The 13,043-nt window shown below is 36.4% G+C and overlaps 1 protein-coding gene across 5 annotated transcripts in view; it reads right to left on the minus strand.

Annotated features, from left to right (window-relative positions):
• PPP3CC (protein phosphatase 3 catalytic subunit gamma) overlaps positions 1–13,043 on the minus strand; it is a 104,531-nt gene that overhangs the window by 15,550 nt on the left and 75,938 nt on the right. For 3 of the 5 annotated variants that reach the window (XM_019828439.3, XM_023252505.2, XM_023252503.2), the window contains exons 10-11: positions 12,428–12,499; positions 101–127 (exon numbers count right to left, since the gene is read on the minus strand). In XM_019828439.3, coding sequence (XP_019683998.2) covers positions 101–127; positions 12,428–12,499 — 99 coding nt within the window. The remainder of the gene's footprint in view (positions 1–100; positions 128–12,427; positions 12,500–13,043) is intronic. The other 2 variants (XM_023252506.2, XM_023252504.2) reach the window with 1 other exon arrangement.

The following is a 13,043-nucleotide window of genomic DNA, read 5'->3' on the forward strand; positions in this document are numbered from 1 at the left end:
CTGAAATTACTCAACTACAACTAAAAAGATCCAATAAAATTAATAGACTGTGTGTGACAGACAGCGAGTAGTAAGCTCTTAGCACATTTTAGTCGGATACCTTTCCGATAGCTTGAAATGTAGTGATCTTCAGGGAGAAGAGACACCAAGAAACAAGGAGATGAAGATAGAAATATGAGAAGAGAAATTTAAGTTTACATGGAAGAGAGAAAAAAAATCAAAGTGAAATGCAATGAGAGAAGCAGGCTACTATCTTTATCAGCTCAGAAGAGACATCCTTGGTATCATGATAGAACATTAAATTACAAATTTCTTTTCAACAGTTTTCCATTTCTTAAAGTTTATAGTTTTACATTATTTCACATCTGTTTTTATCGAACATATCCCATCCCCACAAATCATGAAAATAAAATTAGACAAAGAAAAAGATATTACTTAAGAAACAAAACAATGCTGAAAACAAGGAACAAAAAACAAAGGACAGAATGAACAGCCTACAAATCTCGTAATAAGAGCAATATGTTTTTGTTTAATGGATTCACTATCTTCCTATACCTTTTTGGAGATATTATAGGTTTTCCTTTTTTAAGTTTTATATTTTCTTGAGAATCTCAAGTTCATTCACATTGTTTTTTGCTGTTTGTATTGTTGTTTGACTGACTCCAAGACTTTCCTGAGGTGGATGGTAATCCTTGGTGTCGGCTCCTGATTAGGAATGAGGGCCTAAAAGGCTCTCAGAGTTGCCAGGTAGACTGCAGACTTGGAGCTTTACAGGTTGTGATCAGGGTGAACTTTTGTTAGGGAATTCTCTTTATCAGTATTGAGGATGCACATGGCTGCTTAATTCACTGGTTTGGGGCCAGGTAATGATGCCCTCAGATGTATTCCTAACCCAGAAATTCTTTGGTTACACTTTTTTTTAGAGATTTGCCTCCAGACCTGGAGGAGAGGCAACTGCCCAGTGGCAATTAGGATTTTAACTGCCTTTGAAACAGCTTCCACCTAGTCTTTTTTTTTTTTTTTTTTTTTTTTTTTTAGCTCAGTGCCCATCCCCTTACTCCCCCTAACCCAGTCCCCAATTCTAGAAACTGGTACTACCAATTCCTTTGCTTTCTGAGGATTCTGTGCTATAATTCAGCATTCCACATTACTTTAGCTTTCTTGAATTAGCTAAGTGAGGAACACAAATTATTCATGTTTCCCAGCTTCTAGAAGTTCCTATAAAAATCTCCACATTTTTCTAGGTTTATCACTTTTTTATTGTGAGGTATGATAAACATACAGAAAAGTGCACAAAACAAATGTAAAATGTCTCTCTCTTCCCAAAGAAAATCACTCTCTTGACCTTTATTGAAATCACTTTCTTGCTGTTCTTTATAGTTTTACCATGTAAGCGTGTGGGTATCCACAAACACTATGGTTTTCATTGTGTTTTATCTTTCTGTATTTAGAACAATCAAATATGTATTTCTGTGTCTGTCTTCTTTTGCTCAACATTATGTTTGTAAGACTGATCCATGTTTTGCCCACTGTAGTTCACGGTCATTATTGTATACAATTCCACCATATGAATATGCCACAATTTTCCTTTTTACCATCAGTGGTTATTTGGTCTAATTCCAATTTTTGGCTATTGTGAATTCAACTGCTATGAATATTCCTATGCGTTTCTCTTTACTGCTATTTCTGTTAAGTACATTCCTAGAATTAGAACGATCAGTTACAGGGTATGTATATGTTCAACTTTGGATAAGTTAGATATTATCTACTAAAGCGGACGTATGAAGTTATATTTCAGTGTATGAGCATTCCTGCTGCTACACGTCCAGGCCAGCACTTGGTGTCATCTTTAATTCATCTTTAATTTTAGCCAATCTGCTGGGTGTACAGAATCAGCCAGTTGTGGTTTTAATTTGCATTTTCACAATCACTAATGTGGATGGATATCTTTTTATATCTTCACAGACCATTTTGATATTCTCTTTTGTGAAGTACTTATTCAAGTCTCGTCTAACTGACCTGGAGTTCTTCATATATTCTTCAAGTGAACTCTTTGTTGATTGTGTTACAAATACCCTCTCCCACTCTGTACCTTGACTTTTCACACTCTTAAAAGGGTCTTTTGATAAATATAAATTCTTACTTTTAATGTAGTCCAACTTATCAATAGTTTCCATATGGTAAGTGTTTTCTGTGACCTGTATTTAAGAAATTGTTCTCTTCCCGCAAGGTCATGAAGATATTTTGTATTATAAATACTAGAGGCTTTATTTTTTTGCCTTTCATATATGAATTATTAAAAAAAATTTTTTTATGTTCATTTATTTTTGACAGAGAGACAGAGCATGGGGGGGGGGGGGAGAGGTAGAGAGAGAGGGAGACACAGAATCTGAAACAGGCTCCAGGCTCTGAGCTGTCAGCACAGAGCCCAATGCAGGGCTCGAACTCACAGACTGCGAGATCATGACCTGCACTGAAGTCGGATGCTCAACTGACTGAGCCACCCAGGTGCCCCTCATATATGAATGTATTAATCCGTCTGGAATTTATTTTGCGTTTGAAATATGATATGGGTCAGGTTTAATTTTTTTCTCAGATATCCCCAAAACACTTATTAAAAATGCCATCATGGGGCGCCTGGGTGGCGCAGTCGGTTAAGCGTCCAACTTCGGCTCAGGTCACAATCTCGCGGTCCGTGAGTTCGAGCCCCGCGTCAGGCTCTGGGCTGATGGCTCAGAGCCTGGAGCCTGTTTCCGATTCCGTGTCTCCCTCTCTCTCTGCCCCTCCCCCATTCATGCTCTGTCTCTCTCTGTCCCAAAAATAAATAAACGTTGAAAAAAAAATTTAAAAAAAATACCATCATTTCCCCACTACTCTGCAGGACCACCTCTGGTGTAAATCAAGTGTCCACAAATGCTGTGATGTTTCTGGATTCTCTACTCTGTTTCAGTGCTCATCTGTCCTTGCACTAATAATCCTAAATGCTCTAGCTTTGCAGTAAACCTTGATCTTCTTCAAGACTTAAACTATTTCCACACTAATTTTAGAACCTATCCTCAGCATTTTCATACAAATTTTAGAATCTATCCTCAGTATTTCCATATAAATTTTACAGTCAAATGGTCTGTTAATAGTTGACTTTGTACTGAATCCACAGATCAATTTGGGAATAACATATCTTTACAATATTGAGTTTTCCAAAATTCAATGTACATTTTATTTCTTTCCATTTATTTAGATCTCCTTTAATTTCTCTAATAATGTTTTATAGTTTGTTGCTTAGAGGTATCACACACCACTTGTCAGATTTATTGTTAGGGAGAATACTATAAATGGCACCTTTAAAATTTCATTTTGCTTGTTGCTGGTAATAGAAACACAAATGATTTTTGCTTATTAACTTTGTATCCAGCAGCTACATGCCCTTGTTGATTTTAACAATCTATAAATTCCTTTGAATTTTCTCTACACACAGTCAAATCACCTATAAATAATGATAGCTTTGTTTCTCTCTTTCTAATCTTTATACCCTATGTTGCTTTTTCTTGCCTTATTATACTGGGCATAACTTTTTTTTTTTTTTAAACGTTTATTTATTTTTGGGACAGAGAGAGACAGGGCATGAATGGGGGAGGGTCAGAGAGAGAGGGAGACACAGAATCCGAAACAGGCTCCAGGCTCTGAGCTGTCCGCACAGAGCCTGACGCGGGGCTCGAACTCGCGGACCGCGAGATCACGACCTGAGCTGAAGTCGGATGCTCAACCGACTGAGCCACCCAGGCGCCCCTACTGGGTATAACTTCTAATGCGGTATTATATGGAGGTATTAATAACTGACATCCTTACCTGTTCCCAATCACTAAGGAGAACTTTCAACATCTTGCCATATGATGTTTGCAATAGGCTTTTATAAATATGTTAAAGAATTCCTCTCCAAGCCTAGATTAATGGATCTATTGCAAAAGAAGGATGAATCTTACCTAAAGCTATCTCTACATCTATGGTTTTTAATGCAGTGAATTATACTGATTTTTTAAATAAAATTTTTATTTTAGAATAGTTTTAGACATTCAGCAAAGTAGTGAAGACTCTATGGAGTTCACATACACCCCTCTCGCAATTTCCACTAGTATTAAGATTTTACATTAGTAATACTGATCGAATTTTTAATGTTAAATCTTCCAACTTGGTTGGGAGGCAGAATTCTTTTATATATATTGCTAGTTTCAATTTGATGATGTTTTGTTTAGGATTAATGTCCTTTCACATTTTAGGATCATAGTTATACTAACCTCACTAAATTATCGGGGAGCATTTCTTCTTTTTATTTTCAGGAAGAATTTGTTTAAGATTGGTGTTGTTTCTTTCTTAAATGTTTGGTAAATCTGTTGGTGAAGTTATCTTCACCTGGAATTTTTTTCATAAAAATTTTTTTTAAATTATAGATCCTGTTTCTTGGTAGCACTGTAATTATTAAGATTTTCTATATGGTGTCAGTTTGGGTAAGTTACGTTTTTCAGGAATCTGTCCATTTCATCTAAGTTTTAAAATTCACTGGTATAAATTTATTCTCATTATTATTTTTTAAATGTTTATTTATTTTTGATGGGGGGATGGCACAGAGAGAGAGAGGGAGACACAGAATCTAAAACAGGCTCTAGGCTCTGAGCTGTCAGCGCAGACCCTGACAAGGAGCTCGAACCTATGAACTGGGAGATCATGACCTGAGCCGAAGTCAGATGCCTAACCCACTGAGCCATCCAGGCACCCCTATTCTCATTATTTTCTTAATGTCTATAGGGTCTGATGTCTCCATTTTGTTTACTTGGTAAGTCTTACCAGGGATTTATCAATTTTATTAAGTCTCTTTTAAGAGCACAATTTGGTTATTACTGCTTTTCTGTATCTTTTTTCCTATTTTGTAACAATATTCTTTTTATTTCGTGACATCTATTTTCTTTAGGTGTAAAGCACTATCTACCCTTTGTCAACTTTTTCAGATAGATGCTGACTTTCTGCCTTTCTCCTTTTCCAAATATGTATTTAAAGCTATAAATTTTCCTCTAAGCATGGCTTTAGATACACCCAATTTTTGTTCCCCCCCAAGTTTAAATCAGTTTGAGTTTAAGCACTGATTTTATACTACAAATGTAGTATAAGATGAACTAAATTTACAACTTAATTTGTTCGTGGAAGATGCCTTAAAAAACATTGCAACTAAGACATATGCAAGATTTTATATGCATTTTGGAAGAACTCACACCGAAGCAGCTGATTAGTCATTAAGCTTGACCACTTTCACATCTTTTGGTCAGTTCTCCACAGTCATGACAGAGGAGAGTCACTCGGACCTTGCTGCACACACTGAACCATTCTGGGTGATGATTCATCTTTTCTGCTTCAAGGGCAACTCAGGACATGAAGCCAAATGACTGATTAAAATTTTTGAAGGAGGGGCACCTGGGTGGCTCAGTCAGTTAAGCGTCCAACTCTTGATTTTGGCTCAGGTCATGATTCCACGGTTCTTGAATTTGAGCCCCGTGTGGGACTCTCTCTGTTAGAGGCGTGGAGCCTACTTGGGATTCTCTGTCTTCCTCTCTCTGCTCCTCCCCCTCACACATGCTCTCTTTAAACAAACAAACAAACAAACAAACAAACAAACTTAAAAATAAAAATTTTAAATAATTCTTTGTAGATGGCATCTCTTTCACTTAATTCTGACCATCCTGTTACTTTAAGGTCAAGTATAACTTACTTCCTCTCTTCTGCTGTCAACCAGTTAGCATCTGCTGACATGGCCACAAGGTTTAGGCTCCAGCCCCAAACCCAGGCCTGCCTGGTGTGCTGCCTGTCCTCAAGTTTTAATATGTACTACTTTTCATAGTCATTCAGCTCAAAATACTTTCAAATTTTCAATGTCATCTGCTATTTGATTCATTGATTATCAAGTGTGTTTGCGTGTGTGTGTATACTTAAAAAATTTTTTTCCCAATGTTTTTTTTGAGAGACAGAGAGAGACAGAGCACAAGCAGGGGAGGGGGAGAGAGAGAGGGAGACACAGAATCCAAAGCAGGTTCCAGGCTCTGCACTGTCACCACAGAGCCCAACATGGGGCTCAAACTCACAAGCCATGAGATCAAGACCTGAGCCAAAGTTGGACGCTTAACTGACTGAGCCACCCAGGCGCCCCGTATACATTTTTTTTTTTTTTTTAAAGTAAGCTCTAGGCCCAACATGAGGCTTGAACTCATGATGCTGAGATCAAGAGTCGCATGTTCTATCAACTGAGCCAGCCAGGAGCCCCTATCATGTATATTCTTAAATCTCCCAATATTATGAGGGTGTTCTAGATTATCTTTTTGTTACTGATTTATATATTAACTGCATGTGGTCAAAGAACATAGTCATTATGATTTTAATCCTTTGACGTCTGAAACTTGCTTTTAGCTCTGTAAATTTTTGTAAATGTTATGTGTATTTGAAAAGAAGGTGTATTCAGCACCTGTTGGACGCAGTGTTCTTTATATGTAGGTCAAGTTCATTAATTACATTGTTCTAATTTTCTACGATCTTCCTAATTTTGTCTGTCTGCTTATTCCATCAATTACTGAGAGGTATGTGTTAAATTCTCCTACTACCCATTGTGAATATTTTTATTTCTCATTATACTTCTGTTATTTTTCATTTTATATATTATGAAGCCGTATTATTTAATTGCATATACATTTAAAATTGTTACATCTTATTTTTTAGATTCTACTTCATGTAATATTACTCTATCTGTAACAACTTTTCTTTGGTTAGTACTTGCATGATATTATTTATTCTTCTCCTTTTACTTATAAACTTTCTGTATCCTTATGCTGTGAACTTGTCTCTTATAAAACATAAAGTCTGGGGTGCCTGTGTGGCTCAGTCAGTTAAGTGTCCAACTCGTGATTTCAGCTCAGGTCATGATTTCATGGTCATGGGATCAAGCCCCTCAGTGGGATTCTCCTGGGATTCTCTCTCTCCCTCTCTCTCTGTCCCTCCCCTGCTCGAGCACATGCCCTCTCTCTCAAAATAAATAAATAAAGTTAAAAAACAAACAAAATTAAAAAAAATCCTACTTGATAATTTGTCTTTTATCCATTTACATTTAATAAAATTTCTGAAACATTTACCGTGATAATTTATTCTATTTATCTTACTGTTATATGTACCTTTCCTCCCTTCTTGCATTCTTCTGGATTATTTTTCTATCGTTCCACTTTTTCTAAAACTTGAAAGTTATATACTTTTTTTTTCTAATGTTTATTTTTGAGAAAAAGAGAGAAAGTGGGGGAGGGGCAGAGAGAGAGGGAGACAGACAATCTGAAGCAGGCTCCAGGCTCTGAGCTGTCAGCACAGAGACTGACGTGGGACTTGAACTCACGAACTGCAAGATCATGACCTGAGCCGAAGTCAGATGCTTAACCAGCTGAGCCACCCAGGTGCCCCTTGAAAGTTACATACTTAAAAAAAACTCTCTTTTCTTGAAAGTTACTCTAAATTGTAACACCCATTTCTTACCAAAGTATGACATGTTTTGTTTTGTTTTGTTTTAAAGTTTATTTATTTATTTACTTGGTAATCTCTACACCGAACTTGGGGCTTGAATTTACAACCCCAAGTTTTTTTGTTATCCAAAGTACTTTTACTATGATGTGTTTAAGATGTTATTATTATTTTTTAAATTCATTCTGCTTTGGTTTACAGAGCTTCTTCGACCTGTAGCTTAATGTCTTGACAAATTTAGAAAATTTTTATCCATTCTCTCTTCAAATAGTGATTCTGTCCCTGACTCTATCTCTTCTTTGGGACTCTAAACACACAGATGATATGTCTGTTCACTGTATCCTCTGTCTCTTAGGCTTTCTTTTTGGTATTTTATTTTTTCTTTTCATGACTCCTTCATTCTAGATTGTTTTTTTCTGACCTCTTACCTAGTTCATTTATTCTCAGTTTAAGCTTTATTGAATGTGTTAATTCATCTGTCCAGAGTTTTAAATTTTATTTTACTTTTCCTTCCTAGCATTTTCTTTTGGTACTTTATCAACTCTGCTACATCTCCTTTTATAATTCACAATTCTTTGCCAAAATTTTCAGCCTAGTTTTTTTTTTCTTTTTAAGTTTATTTACTTATTTTGAGAGAGAAAGAAAGCACAGGTTGAGGAGGGGCGGGGGGGGAGACAGGGAGGCAGTGGGGGGGAAGAGAAAGACAGAAAGACACAGAGAGAGAGAGAGAGAGAGAGAGAGAGAGAGAGAGAGAATCCCAACTAAGCTCTGCACTGTCAGTGCAGAGCCTGATGCAGGGGTCAAAATCACAAACTGTGAGATTGTGACCTGAGCTGAAGTCTGATGCTTGACCAGGTGCCCCTTCAACCTAGTTTTTTATGATCTTGAACACAGTAATCATTGTTTTGGTTTTGTTTTTAGCACAGTTATTTTATTTTAAATGTTTTTATTTTATTTACTTTTGAGAGAGAGAGAGAGAGAGAGAGAGCAAGCAGGAGAGGTGCAGGGGGTTTGGGGACAGAGGATCCAAAGCAGGCTTCTCACTGACAGCAGACAGCCCAATGTGGGACTTGAACCCAAGAACCACGAGATCATGACCTGAGCCTAAGTCGGACACTCAACTGATAGAGCCACCCAGGAGCCCCTAGCATAGCTATTTTAAAGTTCAGTCTGATAAAGCCAATGTCTGGAGAATCTGGCATCTGTTTTTATTTTTTGCTGTTTCTGCTGGTTCTCATTCATGTTGTTCTATCTCCTCATATGCCTAGTTATTTTGGTTGTGAGCCACGTATTATATTTGAAAGGCTATTTGTAGGAATTTAAGGCCCTACATGATGTTATCTTAGCCTAGAGAGGTTTGCTTTTGCCAGGCGCCTGGGGCTACTTTATTTAAATTTCATGGATTGAAATGATTTGAGGGTAAGCTGTAGTCCCTTTGAGGGCTGTTCTATTTCCAGTTCACCCTTACCTTTACTTACATGGATGCGACCTTCTGGGATCCCAAACCAATGAGGAGAAACTTACCAGCACTCACATCATCCTTAGCAAGCCATGAGCCCTAACTTTTTAGCTTCTATCAAGAGGGCTGCTCAACCTCTTACCCTCTCTTTTGAAATTCATTAATATCTCCAGGAGACAAATAGTCCCAAATGTTGGTTTTACCTCTCTGGATTTATGCCTTTTTCCAGATCTCAACTTGGTAATTATTTTACTTTGTTAGCTTTCTGAATGCCTTTAAAGCAAATTTTACAATCCTGTGTGTAGCTTTTGCAGTGATCTTAAGTCAGGGTTGATTTACACTATCTAGTCTGATATTACTAAAGTGGAAATCCTTAATTTATATCACTTAAATAAAACCAAAATTGTATTGTGGTTTTAGTGTGGTTTCAGGAAGGAATGGAATTAGAGGTGTGTTCAATTCACCATTATAACCTAGATGGTTATTCTTTGTTTCCTTTCAGAAAAAAAATTAGAAAGCATGTATCAGCTGATATCTTTACACCCTGTAAAAAATGAGAATGACAGGATTCTGTTCATTCACTTTTGCACTTAACAGAATATCTAATAAATTTTCCATATTAGCACTGATAGCCTTACTCCATTCTTTTTTTAATAGTTGCCCTTCATATCACTGAATCTAACTCAACAAATATTTACTTTACCATGCTCACTGCACTACACTTGGCTTTACGGCTATACTGGTAAGCCCTAAAACCAAAAACCAATTGTGTCCCAGCATTCAGGGAATTGACAGTTGAGTGGGAGTAAAATATATTAATCTTACAATAATATAAATAAATGCAAAATTACAACTCTATCAAATGCTAAGAAGAGATACAGGTTGATATGAGACAGCATGACAGGGGTATTGGATCTAGTCAGGGAGGTCAGAAATGTCTTCCATGAGGATGTTACAATAAGCTGAATAAGAGCTGACTAGAAGAGAATGGGACAAAGGAGGTTTGCATGAAGAAAATAATATTCTATGTAGAGAATCAATTATATGGATATATCATGATTGAATTACCCACCTCTCCACTGAGGGACATTTAGATTGCTTTGAATCTGTTGCTATTATAACAATTCTTTAATATATATATTTGCAATTTTGTAATATATATATTTGCAATCCTTTTATATATATATATATGCAATTTTTGGCATAATTTTATAAGCATACCTTTATGATCATCAAGAATCCTTTCTTAATACATATAATAGAGTTCACAATAACTTCCATGTCCACTTAAATTTGAATATAAATTCTACTAGATCTATTTCTTCCTCTTCCTCCAACTTAAATTCTTTATTTCATTTTAATTTTCCTTGTCTGTACTCTTCCCTCACAAAGAATTGGTTCCTTCTAGTGATCTCTTATCTTACATAAAGGTACTCACAAGCTATGCTCCATCTGCTCCTCACCTTCACTGTGGAATCTAAAACATAAATATGTTTAAGACTCTATCTGCCCAAAGTAGGCTAGGCTTTCCCCGATGTAGATAATTTATCCTAACAGTTGAGTGAATCACTTTAGCACACAGCTTGGAAAATGAGACAGCCAGAGTTTTGAACTCAGGTACCACCATCTTTCCAAAATCTTCTGCATTCTCAGATAAGTTTGGACCTAACTTTAAAATCAACCCTCAGGGCGCCTGCGTGGCTCAGTCAGTTAAGCGTCCAGGTTGAGCGTCCAACTTCGGCTCAGGTCATGATCTCGCGGTTTGTGAGTTCGAGCCCCACGATGGGCTCTGTGCTGACAGCTCAGAGCCAGGAGCCTGCTTTAGATTCGTGTCTCCCTCTCTCTGCCCCTACCCTGCTCACATTCTGTCTCTGTCTCTCTCAAAATAAATAAACATTAAAAAATATATATTTAAAATCAAACCTCCCACAACACCCTAGGAAAAAAATACGTGGCTATATATATAACAAAATGTTACTACATAAAGATCCCTCACGCCCACAGGCCAGTAAGAAAAGCAAAAAACAAAAAAAAAAACGTGCACATAACCCAGTAGGAAAATGGGCAAAAGGTATGCATTGACAAATTCACAAAAGAAAAACATATATGGTCAATAAATACAACAAAAAATGTTCATTAGTCATCATAAAAATACAAATTAAAATATAAAAAGCACCAGATTATAAAAACTATAATTGGAGAGAGGATTATGAACTATGCATCACACACAAAAAATATAACCTAGTACAACCTTTCTAGAGGTTATCTGTATCTGATTTAAATTATAATTTCTAGAAATTTATCCTATGAAAATAATCAAGAAAATGTTATTCTCAACATCCTAATATTGCTTCCTTTCTTTCATACCATATATCAACATCTGACTTGCACTTATCTATTCTTTCTCTTTCTTCCACTAGAATATAAGCTTATTGTATGCAAGGACCCAAACAGTACTTGCCATATATTAGGCATGTGATGAATAGTGGTTGTTGACAGAATGTATAAAGATTTATCTTTAAGAATTTTCCAAACTATGGGGTTTTAAAACAAAAATGTTGGAAAAATCCAACATCCAACAGCAGGGGACTGATTAAAACAAAAAATTATCAACAAGGACAACTATATAACTGTTAAAAATTAGTCTACAAAAAAACTATAGGGGCACCTGGGTGGCTCAGTTGGTTATGCATCTTGACTCTTGATTTTAGCTCGGGTCATGATCTCATGGTTTGTGAGTTCAAGCCCCACATTGGGCTCTCTGAATGTCCAGTGCAAAGCCTGCTTAGGATTCTCTCTCTCCCCTCTCTCTGTCCCTCCCTGCTTGCTCTCGCTCTCTCGCTCTCTCTCTCTCTCTCTCTCTCGCTCTCTCTCTTTCTCAAAATAAGTAACTATAAATGTTTGTGATACTATTATATGACCTCATTTTTGTTAAAAAGAAAAAATGGGAAAATATATGCAAAGATAAAAGACAGGTAACAGGGGCGCCTGGGTGGCGCAGTTGGTTAAGCGTCCGACTTCAGCCAGGTCACGATCTCGCGGTCCGGGAGTTCGAGCCCCGCGTCGGGCTCTGGGCTGATGGCTCAGAGCTTGGAGCCTGTTTCCGATTCTGTGTCTCCCTCTCTCTCTGCCCCTCCCCCATTCATGCTCTGTTTCTCTCTGTCCCAAAAATAAATAAACGTTGAAAAAAAAAAAAAAAAAAGACAGGTAACACAATATCACATCAAGATGTGAACAGTGGATATCTATGAGATGGCAGGATTATAGGTAACTTTTTTGTTCTTACTTACGGTTTCCTGTATTTTTCAAATTTAATTTTTCTGGAACGAACATAATTCTTTTTTAATAAGTCAAAAAAATTATTCAAAACAAACTAAAACCAAAACCAAAACTTCTTCATTTCTAGTTCAAATGAGAAAAAGGCAAGTTTACCTTCAATTTCATCTTCGGAAATCAATTCATCATCAGAGCATATGTTGAGAACGTTAACCAGCATCTCTGTGACTATACAATAAGACAAAATAACCCAAAATTTATACAATTATTAAGGTACTTTCTCTATAATGATGTGGCTGTCTAAACATACATGTTAAATAAACATAGACAAAAATGATTTGTCATTATGCTACTAAGAGTATTCATAAAGAGTAGCATTAAATCTAGACCTTTGGGTTTATATAGAATTTGGGGAAATCACTTGCTTCGATGAAAGTTCGGTCTTGATGATTCTATTGCATTAATTACTTGATTTCATGAGACTGCTGTCCAGAACCTTTTCCTCACTGATATGTACATGAAAAGATTTCTTCCCACTTTACAAAGAAGTTAAGCCACCATGTCTATGTCCAACAGACTTATTTTATATTTGCATAGCTTATTTGTATAGGTGCACAAATGAAATTCTAAGGACAGTATTTTCTTTTTAAATATCTTTACCACTGAAGAAATCCCTGAAGGAATGGTGTAGTGACTTATGTTATTTTAACATCTTGATCACAGTAGGATAGCTATTTTAAGTTGATATTTACAATAAGAAGAATATAATCGA

Source organism: Felis catus, chromosome B1 (assembly GCF_018350175.1).
Source record: "Felis catus isolate Fca126 chromosome B1, F.catus_Fca126_mat1.0, whole genome shotgun sequence".
Classification (NCBI taxonomy): Eukaryota; Metazoa; Chordata; class Mammalia; order Carnivora; family Felidae; genus Felis; species Felis catus.